The 22686-nt window shown below is 36.8% G+C and overlaps 2 protein-coding genes, 1 long non-coding RNA gene and 1 pseudogene across 5 annotated transcripts; all 4 read left to right on the top strand.

The window, feature by feature from the left end:
- The first annotated feature begins 3617 nt into the window (after positions 1 to 3617).
- On the top strand, positions 3618 to 4804 carry LOC103929405. Its single transcript, XM_009338596.3, has one exon. It carries the CDS (start codon positions 4330 to 4332, stop codon positions 4798 to 4800), a length of 471 nt encoding a protein of 156 aa, XP_009336871.2. The 5' UTR covers positions 3618 to 4329; the 3' UTR covers positions 4801 to 4804.
- A 980-nt stretch (positions 4805 to 5784) lies between these two features.
- On the top strand, positions 5785 to 7620 carry LOC125469738. The gene is made up of 2 exons (XR_007251953.1): positions 5785 to 6133; positions 7250 to 7620. It is a non-coding gene; the product is annotated as an uncharacterized LOC125469738 (long non-coding RNA).
- Positions 7621 to 11538: 3918 nt separating this feature from the next.
- LOC103929404 (VIN3-like protein 1) lies at positions 11539 to 16236 on the top strand. 3 transcript variants are annotated; one of them, XM_048567280.1, is made up of 6 exons: positions 11540 to 11799; positions 12383 to 12445; positions 12749 to 12838; positions 13343 to 13973; positions 14251 to 14561; positions 14664 to 16236. In XM_048567280.1, the coding sequence occupies exons 4-6, from the start codon at positions 13444 to 13446 to the stop codon at positions 15854 to 15856; spliced, it is 2034 nt and encodes a 677-aa protein (XP_048423237.1). In that variant the 5' UTR covers positions 11540 to 11799; positions 12383 to 12445; positions 12749 to 12838; positions 13343 to 13443; the 3' UTR covers positions 15857 to 16236. The 3 variants fall into 3 exon arrangements, with proteins under 3 accessions (XP_009336868.2, XP_048423237.1, XP_048423236.1); XM_048567279.1 differs by having other exon boundaries at positions 12732 to 12838; XM_009338593.3 differs by lacking the exon at positions 12749 to 12838 and having other exon boundaries at positions 11539 to 11799.
- A 990-nt stretch (positions 16237 to 17226) lies between these two features.
- Positions 17227 to 21086, top strand: LOC103929453 (annotated as a pseudogene).
- Positions 21087 to 22686: the final 1600 nt, after the last annotated feature.

The following is a 22686-nucleotide window of genomic DNA, read 5'->3' as shown; positions in this document are numbered from 1 at the left end:
GGTGTGTTAGTGTAATTAACCCATTTTTGTGTAAAAATTATAAAATATTATGTCAAATACATTAAGTAGCGAATACTATAGACAGTTTCACTTTCAGAGAGTCTCCTTACATATTTCTAATGGATATGGACCATGGAAAAAATCACTCCATAATTAAATATTGTGATGTTGATTACGCGTCTCTCTATTTGATTAAGTTCCTTTTCACATTCTTCTCTTAAAAAAAAAAAATGATTCCCTTTCACATTATTAGTAAGTGACCATTTTGAACTTTCTTGGCTGTTTCTTGATTACGCGTCTCTCTATTTGATTAAGTTCCTTTTCACATTCTTCTCTTAAAAAAAATGATTCCCTTTCACATTATTAGTAAGTGACCATTTTGAACTTTCTTGGCTATTTCTTGATTACGCGTCTCTCTATTTGATTAAGTTCCTTTTCACATTCTTCTCTTAAAAAAGAATGATTCCCTTTCACATTATTAGTAAGTGACCATTTTGAACTTTCTTGGCTGTTTGGTGGGAAAGAAAAGAAACTAGCACAAAACTGTAGACGCTCAATTCATTGTAATATATAATTAAAAATAATAGTGACGTATAAAAAATGATACGATTATAGTTCTAACATATGTCTCTACCAAAGATAATCACCTTGTCCTTCAAATTTGTTGGTTAGTTGGGGATTGCATGAAGATTTTCGCACTAATCTAAATACAATGTTTCAAACCTTAAAAAACCACTTAAGCTTTGAGACCATCTTCGAAGGAGATATCAAATTTTAAATATAAATTTTGAATTTGATGGTTTATGTGGCATTTTAAGTTTTGCTCTCCACCCGATATGTCAAATTAAACTATTATTTTATTACACTATTTTCCTTTCATAATTGCTATTATATATTTTATATTTTTACATATATACATGATTGATACTAGAAATTCATATGACGACTAGTAGTCAAACTTGCCGGTTCCATCTCCATGCCCTACACTAATAACGTCATCAATGGCTCGCCGTCAAAGCGGCGAGTAGTTTATCACCTGCATATGCATCATCATCCACCACATAATTTTCACATCCATTGATTTCAGCCCCCCGAAAAATGCCATGGATATAATTATCCAAATCTCTTAGAAAACAAGACGAGTTTGGTCTAATTGGGGTTGGACATGCTAGGTTAGTAGGTGGGCAACGAAAAAAGGGACTGAGATGAGGAGAACTGAGAAGGAGGTGGATAAGGGAGGGGACGAAATTTGCACAGAGATGGAAAACACAGAGGAAAGAGAAAATGGAGGAGAGAAGAAAACAATAAAAAAATATTTAATAATTAATCAAAAAGCATTTGACGCTAGTGTCAAATTTGGCCGTAAGGGTGAGAGATGTCATTCCATATCATACCACGTCAAATTTGGCTTTTCGGTTGGAAATCATTGCTGCTATATTTTGTTACCGTTATTACTGATTTGAACATTTTGACATCTTATTTGGAAATGCTCTGAAAAGTCTGGTGATTTTGTTAGGTCGTGTGAATGACTGAGATTATTGATTTTCAATTTTCCAAGCAACTGTTACGCAAAAATATAATTTAAAATCCAAAAGAAGGAATCAATATCGATATTATCTTCAACTGAACCACTAATAAATGTAAGGTAAAAAAGATCTCATACAATTAGTAGTTGAGCTATTCAATACAAAGAGAATCACAACGTTAATTGATCACATCACATAGCCGAGGAAAACGCGGTACAAAAGCACTAAAAGCAATACATCTTCAAAATTAAAACAATTATTTACTGGAAAAATCATAAGAATTAATATGAAAGTATACTTGCTGATAATGAAGTTGGCAGTGATCTGTAGTCCAGGAATTCAGATATGTGATGATGTGGATGAGCTTGATGATGACAGTGCAGCACCGCCCTGATCTTGGCTCACCATAGAACCAATCTGAATGCGACTTAATCTAGACAAATGATGCTTTCACTATGTAGTAATTCTCATTTGATTACTGGGATGATTATTATCGAATGCGTCATGGCTTGGTCTTGCCTCACTTTCATAGAACCGAGCTAGACGTGGGTTAGAAAAATAAGGAGCACGATCCAAATCATGCACATTTTCCTTCATAGGTTTGTCCAGTACTAGACTAACCCCTGTTCTCTTCAATGTCTCAGAAAAATCAGATTCCGCAAAAATTATATCAACTTCAACTTTATCTCGACATTGCAAATAGAGCTTATCGTTCAATAATTGTCCCTGCCAAAGATAATTGTCTTCAGATATTAGATCCATCCAATATTCACTACTCATGTGGCCCGCAACTCCGTGTGCTTGGTATTATTTACGATAGTAATGGCAAGAAGAAGAGGACGACGACGATCAAATCTGTTGCCTGAGTGGTAAAAGTAGAATAGAGTTAGCCTTCAAAATTACGATCATCACTTGGGGGAATATTAAAACTGAGTTTATTGCCATCGTTGACAAACGCAAAACAATCAGGAATATAATTCCCATGGTGGGAAATACCACCAAATCCACAAGAAGTCCATCCCTATATATATACAATGCAAGTGTCATATGTATACGTACACATGTACATGTGCATTTTTGTGTGATAGGAAGGCAATGGAACAGAGAGATATACATATAGGATGTTTTTCCTGAAATTAGCTATGAGATTGGTGCACATTTGCATATTAATCCATGTCATGGAGTTTAACGACTTATCCAAGCCTGGAACCTGAGTGAGTTTGGTTGAATTACTTACTTTTTTGATTATTTTCAACTTCTCAAGGGACTGCTTCACAAACCAAATGAAAATTGAAATTAGTACCCAAAAGTAAGATCGAGAAGGAAATCCAAAAATAAATAGAAACAGAACATCATCATGTGTGATTGATTGTACCTTGGAACCCATCGCAAAACCTGTACCAGTTGGCTACCCTACATCTCCAAAACAACTAGTCTTAGTTGATTAAATAAGTCATCTGGTATGGACTTCAAACGGCATCCATTCCAGCACAACCATACTTAACTCTTTGGGAAGATGTTTGTATTTTCCATTGAGCTGTACGTAGCTGAGCTAAAACAACCTCAGTTTCTTCATATTGGCAAATGCTACGTACTGTACTGAAACCAGCCTGTTAGATGCTTTGATATAGAGCAACTCCTTCAACTTCTTTAGCTCCCTGTTAACAAAAGGTTATATTGAGTAAGAAAAGGATTTTGTTTGCATATGATAACGTGATTTTGCTTAATTGAGCTTTCATTTTACAACTAAATATACACATGAATGTTGTTTAATGACGTATAATAGACATATACTGCATTAATCCAAAATTTTATCGGAAAATGTACTTATTTCGCAATACATCGGTGACCTCATGAATGTTCCAAAACCTACTACATCTTTCCGCATGATTAGGAAATTTTTCAGAAATGATTACTCTGGTCATTTCTCTAAGCAAATCATGCATATTGATCAACTTGTTGTGTTCAACAGTTACAAGACATCGCTCACGAAGGACACCGATTCCTATTGTTGCAAAAAAATCACTAACCATATACACTTTTGTGACATATATCTTGTTTCTTTATTGGATTATAGCCTTCTGTGTGTCATCTAGTTATTTTACTGGTTTTATTATTTTTTTCAACAGGAGTTCTTTTCAATTTCTTCAATTCACTTTTCTACTCTGCTATGGTTCTTTTAAACAAAAAAGAGCCTAAAACTTCAAGTACTGGTGACAAACTTCCATAGTAAGAAACAACCATTTTAAGAGTTGAAGATATCCGTCATTAGACCAACTATTTCCAAATGCATGCCAACTAAAGAGCTCCAGAGCTTCTCCTTTAATCAATTTCTGAGCCAAATATATGTCTTGTCAAGTGGCGTTAGTAAATGTACATATCGTGTCGTTATAATAATTCTACTTCCTGGATCAAACCAATCATGATTTCCTGCTATTGCATTGATTTGTTCCACTCCATCTATACTATCAATGATGACAAGTACCCTTCTACGTCAAAATTTTTGTTTTATCAGACTGATACCTTCATCAACACTGCTTATTTGAGATAACATTTGCGTTTTGTCAGATAACATCTGCTTCGCGCCCTGAAAGTTGAATTCGTATATCAGTACATGCTGCTGCTGGCACTGGACGTGAAGAAACAGACATACCGCCGGCCAGGAAGGAAAGGACAGAGACCATCCAATAGATTATAACAATGAACTGTTGGCGGAGAGGTCCAAGTCTGTTGGAAGATAAAAGAATATTTCCGAGTTCTTTCTTCTCACTTCTGAAAAATATCTCTAAAACTAAAGAAAACAATGGCAAAATCTCTCGTCGTCTTCTCTCTCCTCTTCCTCCTCCTCCTCCTCCTCATCTCCCCCCTAACCGCTGACCCGAACATCCCGAACCCAAAACCGAGCCCATCTCCGGCCCACACCGACCTCACCAACTACGGCTTCCCAATCGGCCTCCTCCCCAGCGCCGTCAAGAACTACACCATCAACCGCACCACCGGCGACTTCATCGTCGAACTCGGCGGCGCGTGCAAGGTCACCCTCCCTTCCGACAACGTGGCCACCTACTCGAAGAAAATCACCGGAAAGATCGTCGTGGGCAAAATCACCAAGATCAATGGCATCAGCGTCCGGGCCTTGTTCCGGTGGCAGCCGATCACCGGAATCCGGTCGAGCGGCGACAACTTGGTGTTCGAGATCGGCACGGTCTCCGTCAAGTACCCCACTAAGAACTTCGATGAGAGTCCCGCTTGCGAGGGCCGCCACTCCTCTTAGCAGGTTTCAATTTAAATTTAGAGAAAGTTTGAAATAGATCCAATTTTATAGACTATTTTTGAAAATAGGTTTAATTTTTAGTGATTTTTGAAATAGATTCAATTTTTAGTTACTTTGGACTCGTATGAAAAGACATCTTTAATTTAATTCAATTTTCAGGAGTTTTAATAAAAAAGAGCTTGGCTAAATTTATTTTAATAAAAAAATTGTTTGTAATTTTATTGAAAATGACTTATATTTTAATTAAAAGGACAAAATTTAATATAATAATAAAAAAGTATTATAAAAACTAACACGTGCGAGTCCATCAGACCCACTACACATTATTTTTAAAACTGAACGGTAGTACACTATTTTTAAAATGAAATGATATTACACTATTTCTAAAAACTGAACACTAATTATTTCTAAAGCTAAATGCGAGTACTACACTATTTCTGAAACTGAACACGGGTACTACATCATTCCTGAAACTAGACAAGACACTATTTCTAAAACTAAATACAAGTTGGCCTGCAATGAATATTTCTTAAAGTGAATATGGTACATCTCTAGTAAGTTTAACAATCATTATTCTCTCTCATCTTCTTGCATTTTCTCGGAACATTCTCACCTTACAAACACATTTTCTTTTTCTAATTTTCTTTGAATATCTTCAATTTTTGAGCTTTCTACACTAATTACCTTATTTTTTTTCTATTATTTGCACATCTGCGACTTCCTCTTCTCCTCCACCTACAGTCTCACCTTCTTTCACTGCAAAATAAAATAATAACGCAAATCAAATCAATAATTCGAATACAAAAATATCCATCAAACTACAAATTTGTTAAAGGTTAAAGCCCAGGAAAGTAAAGATATTGATGGCTTAATTTCAAGCTGCTCAACATTGGAAAAATTAACCAACGAAGAAAACCCATACGCAAATGTACATACATGCAGATCTAATATTTACAATATGTAATTGTTATAGACGAAGATTAATTAATAATTATATATGTAGTTAAATGCAGCCAACTTTGAAACCTTGTGGTCACGCAAAAGGCCATTACCACTAGAGTCAAGCTGGCACGAGTCATCGTAATCACGCAGACCTGCAACGGTACCTTCCCCTCTGGCCAATCTTCTGTGCAACTCTTTGAAACTCATGCCTTATAAATCTACGGAACCTACCTCATTTCGTTAGGGCCATTGATCAATATAATATATAATAGCAGTACTACATTGTGAGAGAGAAAGAGGAGGGAGAGAGACGTTGTAGAGATAATAGTTGATGGAGGAGGAGATGAAGAATGATGAGGCGGTGGTGAAGCATTGCTTGCGCTTTTCTTAGGTTTTGTTTTTGTTTTGGTTTTTTTCTTAACCTGTCTTTATTATTAAATGAAGTTATAGGATGATTTTTTATTAAAATTCAAAGTCTTAGAACCATTTTCATTAGTTTTCATTTTTTTTTTTTTAAGGGAATTGGTTAATTTGGGAGCTAGGGTTTTGAATTTGTGATTTTTCTGATTTGTATATATGCATGGATTGCAATTGGTGTGTGTAGCTATCAGCTGGAGTGCTTTTGATTTGTGGTTGTTGAATTGAAAGCTATTAGATTTTGATGACTTTACTTGCTTTAAACTAAAGGAATCGAATCTATGCTAATATTTACAGAAACACTGTGAATCTGAATATTCTCTTTAGCTTGAATAGTTGCCGAACCTATCCCGAAATCGGATTGTTCCTAAGAGTTCTGAAAGGGTAATACTTGTTAAACCGGATTGTTCTTAAGAATTCTGAAAGGGGAATTAATTGTTATTGAAGAACATTTGATCTTTAGAATCTTGGCTTGGTTTGGGCTCGTAAAGTCAGCGTCCGGCTAAGATGCCAATTGTTGAAGACCCTTTGATTGGGACATATGAAATACATGCATCAGATCAGTTTCGTTTGCTTTTTCTTAAAAACTGATCGGCTCCGTTTGATAGAAATGATTGACTTGGATAAGACTATTCACTATATTAAAAGTTTTTTATTTTGTTTAAGTTGAAGGTTACTCATGAAAAATAGTTGTCCCTTTTAATCCTACCATTTTTATGGAGATTAGTAGGTATATCTTTTCTTCATGAGTATCATTCAACTAGGAGAAAATGAGAAATTTGTCATCAATTTCATCATTTAAAATACCTTAAATATAGTATTAGTTTTATCCAAGCCAATCCTCTCTATTAGATGAGGCCATAGGGATCTTAGGTGTCCTTTTGATTCTTTGCTTTTTACCTATTGAGCAGTTCATCACCAATATATTGGATCAAATATTTAAAGTAGTAGATTCCCAACTTTGTGGAGTAATAACATAAGTGACCTCAGAAATGGTGGAACTTTTGTGAATACCGCATTTAACATGTTTCATATTTGTTAGTAAATTGACGTCAAAACTTTCTTTTTGTTCGTTATTCCCACTTTGCAGGTCCCTAGTTGCGATGCCTCTCATATGCGAGTCGTGACGAATGACGATGCCCGGTTGCCGACTCAAGTCGAAGACCGATGCTATCTAAGCAAATTATTATTTTTTTTCTTTTGTCAAATGATAGATTTTGTTAGATTAGCCACTGATGAGATTAAATCCACGTCGTCATGCCATGCTTCAACATCTTACTTAATTTAAGCAAATTAAACTAGTTACAAAGACTTGTATGAACCGAACAATGAAAAGGGCAATAAGCGATCCTTCTGTCTTGTATGTGTACGGTATATATGCCACAGCGTGCAATGTTGCAACTTTCTTTCGTTTGATCAGGAGTGTTAAGATGGCCAGGAATATTAATTAATTTATCTTAACATTAGTTTCAATATCTCATCATTTGTTTATGGACAGAGATTCAGACATGATCTTTTTCCTCTGTTTATTGCCTTGTGGGTTTGAGGGATGGGCATGATTAGTATTTTAATAAGATTCTTAGTGCTTGTACTTAATCATCCACCTCTTTTTTCACTGGCTTAATCATGTTGGATAAATATCAACAATTAATGATAAATTTATATATACTAATAAATAATAAATGCAAATAAATAATTTAACAGAGTATGACAAAACGAAATAATATTCAACAGACAAATTGAAGATCGAGGCTTACGTACCGCAATGTTCTTGAAATAAAAATTTCGTCCCTACTCAGTGCTTGTAGTTTTACAAACGTCTGTTTCACCAAGATTCAATGATCTAAGTCAGAATTATAGCATTGGATAACTTGGCTTCTAGCGAATTTCTTTGTGGTTAATGTTTGCAATTGTAGAAGAAGAATTTTATTTTTTTGTGTTCTAAATGTCATGCAGATAGATGTATATATAATAGATTTATGCATGTGTGCAACAGGTATGTGAATGAGATGCGTCTATTGGGAGACATCTTCTCAGAGGGGTGCTTTGCTCTCTGGCATTCTTTTATCACTTCAGACTTTATTTGAAAAGATGAGTATGTTGATATAAAAATTAATTAATTAATTAAATTCAAAATTAAAAATAATTAATTAAAGAATTTAATTATTAGAGCCCGAGCCCCAACGCCAAAGGCGCATCTTTTGATAATTAATTAATTATTAATGATATATTAATTATCAATTATTTAATACAACTCAAAGTTGAGCCTAATTTTACTCTTCATGGTCTATCACTCCAATCACTTTCTATAAGGGGTAAGAAAACATTTTGGTAGTGATCAATGTGGAATAATGAAATTCTACTCAAAATTTCCAACAAATCATCCGCATTGAAAATGATTTAGGGCTCGTTTGAAATTGTTTTCAAAATAGTTGAAAACGTTTTTTGTGAAAATGTTTTTGGAACCAATCTTCCGTAAAAATGCAAATGAATCCTGTAAAAGTACTTGAAATGCGTCCTACAAGAAGCTCATAGCTGGTGCTTCTTGCAAGAAGAATTTTAAGTGTTTTTGTAACCCATAATCATTTTCTCTAAGAATGTTTGTAGTCATTTTAAAAACACTTCCAAACAACCCCTTAACTGATGTAATTGTATTTTGGGGGTCATAAATACGAATAACTATTTTCATATCATTCCAATGATGAAGACTTAAATGGAATGGGAACACTATAACCACCGTGACGTCTACAACTCTCATTTGGGTTGAGAGAACTCCTTTATTAGGCATCTCTCGCACCAAATGAGACCAATATGGAGTTTGGTGTAACCACGGTTGGGATCAAGTATTATTGGCTGAGAACGTTACAATGACGGTGTACTTGTTACGTGTAAAGTGTGTTTTGAGATATTACAAGTGACTTTATTAAAAGTTTTGGTGGGTGATATCCATAAGTAGCTTCTGTTTTTGGTGAGGTTTAATATGCGTAATGCATCCATGCTCTCTCACTTAAAGGCAATCGTCCTTGTCGTTCTGACAACTGTGATTACTTGTGCCGTGTGTGTTCTCAACTACTTTGCAGCCATGGCCACAAACAAAGCAATTAATTGGTTTTGGTATGTACAACTCACAATACATCTTGCCGGCCATTCAATTTTGGTCCTACTGTCAATCATGTTTCTTGGTTCCGGTAGCTAGAGACCCGGCATTTACCCGTGCAGATGCTTCCGGGCATGCGCTGAGAACTTTGGTGGTGACCTTTCCGCTCTTTTCCCATGTGTGACAGACATTGTGAAGTTAAAACCTGTATCAATGTTGTCTGTTACTCATCGCATCGCATTGGCAGGAAAGTTCCCATTGGAATTCTTATCCAAGCATGATTGGCAAATTGACCATGGACGCTTTGACCGAAATAGGGGAAAACCTTGGGTCACGCCACTCTGATCATGTTATTTGTAATTTTGTACGTAGGACACTTTTATTAAAGTATGACTGACCCCGATCGAACACATCGATCTCGCTCAATATGAGAAATAACCTAGAAAAGCAACCATTTTTGTCTTTGGGTACCTTTATTTGACAAATTCAATCCCTCTTTCCTTTTCTCAGAAACCAAACAATGGGTGGCAACAAAAAGTCCACATTTTGGTCTAAAATTTCATAACTTGTAGGGTTGATGAACAACAAAAGCAGATAGACAAAAGAAAGACAAAAGTTTCCAATGAAATTCTGAGTCCATTGTACCCTCCCATCTCACCATGAAATAAATTAAAATAAAGACTTGTCATCTCCAACAACTCAAATCACCCACCTACCAAGAAAGTTTTCGGTGTATTTAGAACATAAACCAGTACGCTTTGTGATATAATACAAGTAGATGGGCAGTGAAATAGATGACAAATAGAGATTTTTTTCGTGTACTTGAAACACGGCCCCCGCAAACTACATATCATAATATAAGTGTATAGATACTTGAAAAAAAAAAAAAAAAACCTTCACTCCACGTATATTATGAGCTCATTTGAAAATGCTTTTAAAATAACTCAAAGTGCTTTAAGAAAAATGTTTTTGAATTCTAAAAGCACTTAAAGTTTTGTTCAAAATTCATTTTCATTTTTGCTAAGGATTGAAACCCAAAACCATTTTTGCAAAAAACCTATTTCAGTAGTTTTAAAAGTACTTCTAAATAAGTCTTGTACATGCAATGTAGAAGTCTTGTGCCAATTATGTAGAACATCTCTCGATAAAAGAAATACTGACTTGTATTCCATGTACATGAAAAAAGATTCTCTCCCACCAAACCGATTACCCAACCCATAACCCCCACAAGGACGGTTGAGGGATTTCAGCACAAAAGTGCTTCTGCTGTTGCACACTGTACACGAAAAAGCACAAGAAGGACTCAAAAGTAATAATAAAAAAAAAAAAATGAAAAAGTACACCAAAACTACGATTTGACGTGTATCTTCGGCTGACCGTTTCTTTTCTTTGCATTGAACTTTCAAGATTCTTTAGCCACGTGTAAATCCTATGATTTTGGTTCAAACAACCATGACTATTGACTTAATTTCATTAATCATGATTGATTCTTCTGTTCAAAAGTCATGTGTGAATTTAGGGTTTGATAAATTGATATGATTCGTCAGTCAACTGTTTCGAAACAAGTTGAGTTTTACCAAATAATTTGATCAACGATTGAGATTCGATTGTTGCTAAAAGTTGCAATAGAGTCGTATTCGAAGTACTTATTTGTATTAATGTATTTGTGTCGTGTTTTTATAAAGCAACAAGTTGGTCAACAAATAAATCAATACAATAACTAGGAATGTATGCATTTGGTATAGAAGGCCTACCTTCTACGATTTGTATGCATAAACCTTTAAGTAAACGTCGTGTTCAAAATTGCTACCTCTAATTGTCATGGTACTTATTTGTATTAATGTATCCACGTTGTGTTCCTGACAATCCATAAATTGGTTAACAAACAAATCGAGACAATAATTTATACGATTCACTAAAATACAAGAAAATTATTACGATTTAATATATGTGAATGATGTTAATCAAATTTAATTGGTAGCTAATAGTTCACCTATCAAGGGCAACATTCGTACAAATTTTAAGTCATCCGTGTCAAAAATTGCCAACCCTAGCTATGAAAAGATTTTTAATTTGGTTGAAAAATGAACTATCTGATATATTATTATACAAGTGAGAGTTTTTTTTTTTTTTTTTTTTTTTTTCGAATGTCAATTTTTTCCAGCAAGCCCTGATGACCAAATAATAAAATATTAAAAGGAAAATTAAACAATATGGATAATGCACACTCACGCGCCTATAAAGCACATACTACCGCACCGACCAATCACATCGCCGCGCAGTGCTCCTTGTACTTTTTCTGCGCGGCAGAACCAACCCCGCTACCGCGTCCGCCACGCGACTATCCCGTGCGTGTTTCCCCCCAGCGCCTCTTCTCCAAAACTTGAACAACTCGTACAAGCTGCTTCTCTCACAAAATCAGCTAACAACGGAGTCTCTCTCTCCTCGCTTTCTCTCTCTGCCTGATTCTCTGCTCCGCGAAAGCAAATTCTTCGGCCGGGGAGCGCCAAAAACCCTAGGGTTCCGCCCCCATTCTCCGCCAGGTCCGTCTCTCAATCCGCTGCCGTTTTGCTTCTATATTTTCCCTTGAATTTTTCCGATTTGTTACGTCTCTCCAAGCGCAGATCCATATTTCTGCTTTCGGTTTTCTGCGTTTTCTTGTTAGCCATTTTTCGTTTGCTTGAAAATTTCTAATCTTTATTTATAATATCATTCATTTTAATCTAATTATTTCGTTGTTTTTCTAAATTAAAATGCTTTGATTTATTTAAATTCGTACAATGTGCATGCCAAAGATTTATTGGGTTAGCTTGTTACATCAATTTTATGTATGCATTATATATTTTTTAATTTTCTATAAAAATTACAATGAAAGTATATTTTGTAGTTGCATGGTTGGTAGCTAGCTTGTTTACAAAGCACATTTAGTTCTTTTAAGTAATGGGAAATTAATTTTGTTTTAAATTTTTGTTGCATCTAGTTTTAGCTGCAAGTGTTGTTTGGTGCGGTTTTCGGGGTTTTTTTTGCTTAATCTACTAGCTACATTATGCCTACGGATGAACTTGTATGAACCCTTCAACCCTTCAATTGTTTTGTTCATGTTTTTATACCAATTAATTGTTGCAGGGAGGTCGGATATCATACAACTATTGCATAATATGGAATTAGAAGATAAATTTGTTGGTAAAGGTACGATCTTTGTCTTTCGGGTGCATTTCTTTTAGCGAAGTCTGAAGTTTTATCCATGATGGTTTCAGGATGAACGTTTTTATCCATGGTAGCCTAGTGATATGTTGGATATAACCAAACGATATTGAACACGCTCATCGCTGCTACATTTGTGACTTTTTATTCCCAGACACTTGGGTTGTTTTGATGTTATTTTTGTTTCTTCTTCCTTTTTATATGCAAATCGTTATTCTTGTTTAAACATATGTTGAATTGCATCTTGAAGTGTTGCACTTTTCCTATTCAGAAATAATGTTTGTGCAGATGTAGTGATGTACATCTGACACCCTATGAAACGTACCAGCTGAATTTTTGATTTCTTGCTTAAGGGTCGCTAGGGAAGGACAGATTCAGGTCAGATTTCTCGGACAATTGCATAGAGCTATTGTTGTGAAGTGGGGGTAGATGTTCATTTCCTACAATATGTGAGATGATATTTTGACTTACATTATCGTCGATGGAGGGATTGTTGATAGTATGTTGAGTTAATAGATTAGGAAGGTAAGACAAGGAATGAGGCCCAAGAGGAGATGTAGTGTTTTGGATATTGCTGGGGATATAAACAGAAATAAGCAAAAGACCGACTGAGATATTGGAATGCACAGATCTAGTTACCACAAAAAGATAAATTTGCAAATAAAATGTTTTATGCGGTGAAGAGAAATGAGAAGGATAAAACGGAATTTCACCACTCGATCTCGAGAGCTTCTTTTTCTACAGTTTCTTGCTAACATTTTTCCTCATTCTCTTATCCCATTCTTATTATTGTGTTGTAGACTTGTAGTTCATTGTTGCTTTGATATATCATATATGTGCCTAAATTTCGTTTTCCTTTTGTCATTTTTTCCCACTATCCAGTTTCTGGTGTTCAGAGCCTCTCCTCCAGTGTGCAAAGCACTCCTGAGAAGAATGGGCATTCAGACGATGCTTCACGAAGCCCAGAGCTTCTTCAAGAGTTCATGAAATTGGGTCCCAAGAAGGAACTCCTTCGAACTTGCTTTGAAAAGGACAAGAAAAACTTGAATTCATCAAAAAATAAAATGACTGAACCTTTGAAGACTTCAAAGACAAGTAAGAAGCAGGATTCAAAGAAAGCTTCTTCTAGTCCAAATAATCTTCCTAAAAAGCAAGCCAGAAAGGGGGAAAATCCTATGCGTCTCTCATCAGCTTCTGATCAGTCTCCAGACTTTGGATCTTCAAGCTCATGGATCTGTAAAAACTCTGCTTGTAGAGCTGTTCTATCCATAGATGACACCTTTTGCAGGAGGTGCTCTTGCAGTATCTGTCATTTGTTTGATGACAACAAGGACCCTAGTCTTTGGTTAGTGTGCACATCTGAATCTGGTGGCGGAGATTCCTGTGGGTTGTCTTGTCACATCGAGTGCGCCCTTCAACATGCAAAGGCAGGAGTTGTTGATCTTGGGCAATTGATGCAGCTAGATGGTAGTTACTGTTGCGCTACTTGTGGTAAAGTTTCTGGGATACTTGGGTAAGTAATTCTCTCTTATTGTTAGTTTAGGTTGAAATGGCAATGCTTAATTTGACAAGGGCTATCATTTGTCATCTTTCTCAAGCCCCACTAGTCCTTATATTTTGGTGTTCTGTATAAACCTTTTGGTTATCGGGTTAAACATTTCCAACTCATATTGGCTTGTGATAGATAAGTTAAAATACTAGGGAGTAATGCATGTAGACTTCCGTATTGTTTCTAATAGGTTTCTAGCCTTGGGCTGATGTTACTGGTGTCATTTGATTAATACTAGCAGAAGTTGGAAGAAGCAGCTCATTGTGGCAAAGGATGCTCGCCGTGTTGACGTACTATGTTATAGGATATACTTGAGTTACAGACTCCTGGATGGGACTTCAAGATTTAAAGAACTACATGAGATTGTGAAGGAAGCAAAGTCTAAACTAGAGAGAGAAGTTGGCCCAGTAAATGGCGTTTCTGCAAAGATGGCACGAGGGATAGTAAGTAGACTATCAATTGCTGGTGACGTGCTGAAACTCTGCTCTCTTGCAATTGAGAAAGCAGATGAATGGCTGGCCAAAGTTTCTAATGCGAATCCAAATTGCCGAGGTAGGAAACTGTACCACTTGGTCTATTTTCTCCTTCTACTTCCCGTTGTTTATGCATGGAAAACTTGAATGATTACTTATTTTTTCTGTCCCTCATTTGCAGAGGGTTCACTTCCTGCAGCTTGCAAGTTTCTTTTTCAAGAAGTGGCATCATCCTCTGTTGTGATTATATTGATTGAATTGTCTAATGCATCATCTGACAATATTAAGGGCTACAAGCTCTGGTATTACAAGAACGGAGAAGAATTGCACGCAAAAGAGCCTACTTGTATCTTTCCAAGATCTCAGAGAAGGATTTTGATATCCAATCTGCAGCCTTGCACAGAGTATACGTTTAGGATAATATCTTATACGGAGGCTGGTGACTTGGGCCACTCAGAGGCCAAGTGTTTCACCAAGAGTGTTGAGATAATTCGTAGAAACCCCATTTCACCGGTTTCCGGGAATCCTAAGAAGGAGAAACCGATCATCGAACCAAATTCTAGTGGCAAGAGAGAATCTGAAACTACAACAGCAGTTGGTCCAACTTCCGAGTTTAAAGTTAGAGATCTTGGGAAGGTACTTCGTATGGCTTGGGGTCAAGAGCAAGGCAACTCTGAGGCGTTCTGTAGTGCCAATAAGGAAACATGCTGCGGAGTAAGCAGCACACTAAAAACTGAAACGCCACAAGAACCATTGCCTTCTGTTTTGCACAGGCTTGACTTAAATGTTGCTTCAGTACCCGATCTAAATGAAGAGCTAACCCCACCATTTGAATCCTCCAGAGATGAAGACAATGGATGCACTTTGCAGCGTGCTGTTGAAGCAGATGATGATGCTGCCTCTCATGACCTAGTGAAGAATGGTTTGGCAAGATCACATGGTAGTGGTGATTCGCAGACCTGGACTCATGGTCTTAATGGAGATGTCCCAGCTGTTGATTCCCGGGTAGAAGTTGGCAGGAAGAGGGGAGCAAACACAAACGAAGAGATCTATGATTGTGACAGCACACTAATAAATGGGCCACCATTGCTTATTTCTAATGGTTCATATTGCTTGGACGAGAACTTTGAGTACTGTGTGAAAATAATCCGATGGCTGGAATGTGAGCGTCACATTACACAGGAATTCAGGTTGAAATTGCTAACATGGTTTAGTTTGAGATCGACTGAGCAGGAACGTAGGGTGGTCAATACCTTTATTCAGACTATGATCGATGATCCAAGTAGCTTGGCAGGACAGTTAGTTGACTCATTTTCAGATATCGTATCCAACAAGAGGCCACGGAATGGATTCTGTAGTAAGCTGTGGCATTAAACAAGGGAGGGCCGAGGCAAGGCCTTGCATTCTGATAAGATATCGCTTCACATTGAATTTATATTTGTCCTGAGATAAGTAGCCTCTCATTAATTTTGCCAGTCTTTGTACAGGCATTTTTTCTTTAGTCATTGTCACAAGTGATTTAATTCGTACCGCGGACAAGATTTGTCCGGCTCATTGATCTGGAAGACACTGATTTTTCGTGGGAAGGAGATGCTCAGATGCACAAGGTTTCTGGCCGTAGGTCGCGTTTCGTTCCCTACGTTATCGTATTTACATTTGAAGCTGTAGAATTTAATCATTGAGGATATAGTTATAATTTCTGCTGTCATTGCCTTCATAAAATTCAAAGAGGGCTACATGAATTTAGCATTTTCCTTCTCGGTGGTAATTTCTTACATTTTTATTCTTTTATTCTATCTTCACCTTTTTATTCCATGATGTGGTATTTGGAAAATTAATGTGGTTTTTGATTCTTGCCTTGCAAGTAAGGTAAGACAGGGAGATGGAAATTGGGAATGGATGTGGCAATGGAAATTTTTTATTTATTTTTAATGAAATTGATGCTCAATTTTCAGAATAAAACATTTTAATTTTCGTGGAGTACGAAAATCATTTAACTAAGGATATAAAAGGGTGGGCAAGAGGCTTACTCGGTTTATTAAGAGTATTCCCCTGGAAGAAAAAAAATCTACTGCATCGTATATATTTTTATCTTAGTTCTTACAGAATGTGTATATAATGTGTGATTGTGCAACCATGTGCCCATATCTCTTATCACGTGAAGAATCTCTCTTGCACCCGCGGTACTTTTCGACTTTCTTAATATCACTTGCATCGGAGAAAAGAAGGGAAATTAAAAAGATGGTAGATAAATTATGGAGAATCGGATGTAAAATGGCATGTAGTAGTAGTTCATTTGAAAACGTCACATCGTTTATAGTTCTAGGAACCAGATTGGTGCCAAGTCAGCAAACAAGGCAATCAGATTACATTTACAGACACACAGATGACTCAAATTTTTGAAACATGAGGTTCACACTTCACTCACAGAAGACACTCATCATCACTTCCTCTTTCTCTCTCATCACCTCCTCACTTTCTTAATCTCTTTCTCTCTCTAAAACAAAAAACATGCAAATTCTTCATGTTCCTTCGTCGCTATATCTCTCATTCAAAACGTAAAATCACATGAAGATGCAGATGAGTTGAAGACAGACGATATTTTATGTACTACTCTAATTTGCGCGAGTGGATTCAAACTTTTGTGAGGGGACGGACACACTAGCGTGACCAACTGGCCTAATCCACGTCTACATTACTTGTTTTGCTCAAGTTGGAGCACTGACCTTGCTTTGCTTTCGTGATTTGTTGCGGGATTAATATCTTCGTATGAGAAGCCTCTTCAATCATCAACGGTTGTATTTTGTTCGCTTCAGCAACAAAGACATGAAAGGTCCAAATGGGTTCATCCCAGAGGCTCTGTATTGAGCTCCTTTACTACTAAAGCTGCTTCTTTGGAAGGTAAAAGCACTTTCTCTCCCTACCTTCTTTTTCAGTAAACTCAGCAAGCAGCTTAAATATAAGTGCCTCTAGACTAGATTGCACAATTCACTTTATTAGTATGGAAATGGCATGTGTTAGTATTTTCTGAGGATGTCGAGAGTTGTCCCATATCGGAAAGTTAAGTACCTTGCATACGCATATAAGGGGTTCAGCTACTTCCTGTTGCTAGTTGGTTTTATTGTGAAATCTCAACTTCGAGATTTAGAGCTCTTTAGAGACATATATAGTGAAAGCAAGAAAATTTATGAAAAACACTACACAGGAATTTATCTTTTGAAATATATAGCAGTTGAATTTATGAGTAATAATTTTGGGATTTTTTTTTTTTCAAAAAAAATCAGTATATTCATCTAATGATATTGCTTTCTATCTATTTTACGTTTTCCAATTCCTTTTGTTCAGATGCAGTTGGTGCTGATGAAATTTTGAAGGCGGAAGCTGAGAAAGATGTACTCAAAGCATTGTCTCAGATCATCGATCCAGACTTTGGGGCGGACATTGTCTCGTGTGGATTTGTGAAAGATCTGGACATCAATGATGCTTCGGGAGAGGTCTTTTGGAGCGTCTATGGGAAATTTTTCAGTGACAGAAGTATAGAGCATAATGTCCTTACCAAAACATATTGACCTTTTTGTCTCAGGTTTCATTTCGGTTAGAGCTCACTACACCAGCATGTCCAATAAAGGACATGGTAATTAACACAATCACCGTTGTTCATATGTTTGATATCGTAGATTTGATTCATAATTCCACTTGATATTCCCTACTAATGGTGTTATGTGACGTTCGGCGTATTATTTCTTTTGATTCCTTCCTTTTCCTTTTCATAAATTATATCTCATTGAAAGATGCAAGTGTTGCCATCAGTTCCATTATTTCGATCTTCTATGATCAATGGCAAAAATTAATTTATTATGCTTTTTTAGTAGCATTTTAGGAACCAGCAAACATAACAAGCTTCGTTTGTGTTACAGTTTGAACAACAGGCAAATGAGGTGGTGAACGCTCTTCCTTGGGTCAAAAATGTCAGTGTGACTATGTCAGCACAGCCAGCGAAACCAATTTATGCCGGGCAACTTCCGTCAGGGTTACAGGCGATTTCAAATATTATAGCAGTTTCTGGTTGCAAAGTAGACTCTGCACTTCCTTTCAGGTTCTTTTCTGTTGCCGGTACGTGGCCTTTGCGCTCTTCATGGTTCAGACCATTTCTTCATGTTTGATTTTGTAACACTTCCGTTGGAGCCATATCTTTTAGCCTGAATTCTGTCTCTTCTAGTTGTATTATACTCGGGAGCATTGCTCTTTGTGGTTCTGTTCAATTCTTACTTTCATATTAAAAAAAGTTGCCATTTTCCTCAGGCTTCCAGTGCTAAGAAAGTCGCGATTCTTAGGATTTGTTTTCCTTGAAAGGAAAAGCTATATTTACAACCCTGTAATTTAAGAAAAATGTATATGAAATCGAAACAGGCAACCTACATTTGGCAGGGAGTTCCCACCATTAGTGTATACCCTATACCGCTAATTCTGTACTGTTTTTTTTTGCTGTTTGTAAATGTGTGCAGGGAGGTGTGGGAAAATCAACTGTAGCGGTAAACTTGGCATACACTTTGGCTGGCATGGGTGCTAGAGTTGGTATATTTGATGCTGACGTCTATGGTCCAAGTTTACCGACAATGGTCTCCCCTGAGAACCGAATACTAGTGATGGTAATATAAACAAATTTAGCACAATTTTCTCATAATTAGTAAGGTGCTGCAATTCTGACAGTTCCAAAACTTCCTCTAGAACCCAGAGAAGAAAACCATAATTCCTACCGAGTACTTGGGAGTGAAATTGGTGTCGTTGGGATTTGCCGGGCAAGGGCGCGCTATAACGCGAGGCCCTATGGTTTCTGGGGTCGTCAACCAACTTCTAACTACAAGTGAGTAGTATGGAATTCTTTTTGGCACAAAACTCTGCCATTAATGTTAAGTATGGTTCTGGTCATATCATCATCTAATCCGATTATTTCACAAGGTAGGTGAGAGCTGGATTACCTTGTTATTGACATGCCTCCAGGAACTGGTGATATTCAGCTTACTTTGTGCCAGGTCCTGCTTTTTTGTCTCAGTTACTATCATTCTGTAGTTAGTATCTTATGACGTATGTTTATGTGGATATTCTGCGTGAATATTTTTTACTTCAAGGTTTTCTACGTTTTGATACAGAAAAAATTGGGTTTTCAGGTTGTTCCATTAACCGCTGCCGTTATTGTTACCACCCCTGAAAAGCTAGCTTTTATCGATGTTGCAAAAGGAGTTCGTATGTTTTCCAAGCTTAAGGTGTGCATTTCCGTCACACAATCATCCATTACTGCAAAGTACTTCCCGATACCATGTAACCAATAATCTATTCTAATTCGTTTCAAAAGGATGAAGGTGGGATTATTTCTTCATTTATAGTGATATATTGATGCTGATTTCATCGACTACCTTCTTCTCTAAACGTTCGTGCTTTCGTTTCAAGCATTCAGGTGCCGTGTGTTGCTGTAGTAGAGAATGTGAGCCATTTTGAAGCTGATGGGAAACGCTATTATATCCATTTGGTAAAGGATCAGGCTCACAGGCAAGCTCACTATTGAAGAATTCACTGTCTTTCTCCATAGAATATCTGAATAATCTCAGTGCAGGAAATTTGTGCGCTACCAGTAAAACTTTATATGCAAGCATATGTATTTGATATAGTTTGATCCACATGTTTGCAGGTTGTCCAGCAGGTCGGTATCCCGAATCTGTTTGATCTTCCCATTAGACCAACTGTAAGTCCTATCTCTTCCGTTGATGTTCGATATGTCCTGCGCAGGAACCTATTTTAAATTTTGATAGCATTTGTCTGGCAGCTATCTGCTTCCGGAGATAGTGGAACGCCCGAAGTGGTAGCTGATCCTCTAGGTGAAGTTTCGAAGACATTTCAGGGTCTCGGAATATGTGTTGTGCAACAGTGTGCTAAGATTCGCCAACAAGGTATCCTATCAAAAACTTAATAGAAGGTTATCATACTTCCAAAATTTCAAATCAAAATGTCGTGATGATTGTGTTTCGCAAAAGTTTAGAGGCTTAAATTTACTCACTGTTCGAACATATTTTTGAGTTTGTTATTTTTTCATTAGTTTCAACAGCTGTGATGTATGATAAATCTATCAGGGCTATACGAGTGAAGGTACGGGATTCAGATGAAGAATTTCTTCTTCATCCTGCAACTATGAGACGGAATGACCTGCTCTGCCCAAAGTGTGGTATGAGGAGACTTATTGCTGCTAGATAATATGCAGAATACGTGACATTCACCCTTCAATTCAATGTTATTGTCATTCCACATCAGCGATAACGATGTTCTAAAACACGAGGAAGGACTAATCTGGCTATCAAATTATTACATAACTTTAATAAAGTCGATTAATTAATCTAGATTCGAAGTTGAAAATTGAAATACATGTGACAAAGACTTTGAAGACACTAAATTGATGGGGAAAGTAGAAGTGACCGGATTCTTTGTAGGACCTATTGAAGAAAGGCCCCGAAAATCTTCCTTTAGCGTTGAGTTTTGTTTATTGATGTCATAAGTTCCAAATAATCTACATGCCTGACTTAATCTTTCGTCCTTCGAATTTTGAGTTGCTAAATTTGTGCAGGATGAGTGGACAGTAGAGCAAAAGTTGCAGTTTGCTGATGTTCCGGAAGATGTAGAACGTGAAGAGATTCGTCCAATGGGAAACTATGCTGAGTCAATAAAGTGGCCAGACGGATTTAGTCAGGTAAAAAACATTTTGTTTGAATTGATCAACCAAACATATCGCATCGTGAAGGATTTTATTGCTGTCACACTTTACAAAGTTTCCAACAGGGACCACCATGATGCAAAAGATTAGTGACAACTTCATGAGAATCTTGGCAACCTAACTCCTTTTGACTGAATGCAAAGCATTGCCAAATCTCTGCCAGTAGTGTGAAAATTTACTTCGTTGAAATTGCAGCAGTGTTACAAAAAATAGGATTTATCCAACGGTTAAACATCAGAAGATATTAACCGGCGCCATAGCAGTAAACTAATGCATGAAATTTTCTATGTTATGGCGCATATTGCTCCTTACGATAATAGAGCGACTAGTTGATGTTCCTCGACTAGTTCCTTATCCAGGCAAGTTACCATTCTTACCATAGTTTTTCACTGCATCAGCCTCAAATGGTAATAATAACAATGCTGTTTTTCCCTTCCCTTATACAGGTTTGATAGCTTCAAGTTATAGCCTATAGGTTTTCACAGATCCTTCTACACACAGTTAGTAGTTTTTACTGTAAAGGTTAGACTGGAGTTGTGAAATTACTGGATTCAGGGACTATTTGTATGAGACCATCCAATACTAAAAATCTTACTATATTCGGTGCACTCTCTCGTCCCCTTAAATTCCATTGGACTTTTGAGTTCACATTCAGCTGGTAAATTCTGTAATGTATGTCATACATTATTGTACGTATGCTAGAATTTTCGATAGATTATTCTTAGCCCATTGTATTGGATCTTTGACTAGTAGTTCTGATTCATTTATCTAGATATTTCATATACTGTATTTTCATTTCTAGCTTTCCATCCATATAATTTTTCAGCATATTAACATACATCAGGAAACCTGCAGCCGCAGAAATGTCTGTTTACCGATCATTTTCATCTGCTTCAAGAAAACTGAGACAGCCTAAAGCCATCCACAGACCAAAATGAACCACTTTGAGGAGAAAAGTCGCCTACACCCACCATTACATAAAACAAGCGTCTCACATATAATAAGATCATGCCCCAGTCACATGATATAGCAAATATGACATACCCGTTTCATGAAAATAAGGGTTATGAATTTTGAAATTCACATGAGTGGTGCATGAGCTTATGTGTGAGACATCTGTTGCACATCTCATCTACACGTGGGATATCACGATAGTAGTATTATTGCAATAAAATTACGACCTATCATGTATTTGAACTCTCTCGCATATAAATAAAAGATGACGTCACATAAAGTACTGCATGATGAATACTGGCACTGTAACATTTTCATGTCAGAAAAGTTCGTCTCCCAACATATAATGCATATCTCCTACCAGCCTCAAAATTAATGCAAAGCAAAGGGCGAGTGGCAGACATCATATAAGAGTGAGAGCCCGATTCAGAAACCAATAAACAATTCTAAAAGAGATTTGCTGGCTATCGGCAGAATTGAACCAAATTAG

The sequence above is a fragment of a genome, unplaced genomic scaffold (assembly GCF_019419815.1).
Source record: "Pyrus x bretschneideri cultivar Hongxiangsu unplaced genomic scaffold, Pyrus_bretschneideri_v1 Contig44, whole genome shotgun sequence".
Taxonomy (NCBI): Eukaryota; Viridiplantae; Streptophyta; class Magnoliopsida; order Rosales; family Rosaceae; genus Pyrus; species Pyrus x bretschneideri.
Note: the sequence above shows the minus strand (reverse complement) of the source record. Positions and strands in the feature narration are given on the sequence as shown.

Excerpts from the sequence above, each read along its gene's own strand:
- LOC103929405 (XM_009338596.3), top strand. The coding sequence starts at position 4,330 with ATGGCAAAATCTCTCGTCGTCTTCTCTCTCCTCTTCCTCCTCCTCCTC.
- LOC103929404 (XM_009338593.3), top strand. The coding sequence starts at position 12,415 with ATGGAATTAGAAGATAAATTTGTTGGTAAAG. Across the intron at positions 13,974-14,250 it reads AAAGTTTCTGGGATACTTGG|AAGTTGGAAGAAGCAGCTCA; the intron begins GTAAGTAATTCT and ends TAATACTAGCAG. Across the intron at positions 14,562-14,663 it reads TGCGAATCCAAATTGCCGAG|AGGGTTCACTTCCTGCAGCT; the intron begins GTAGGAAACTGT and ends CCTCATTTGCAG.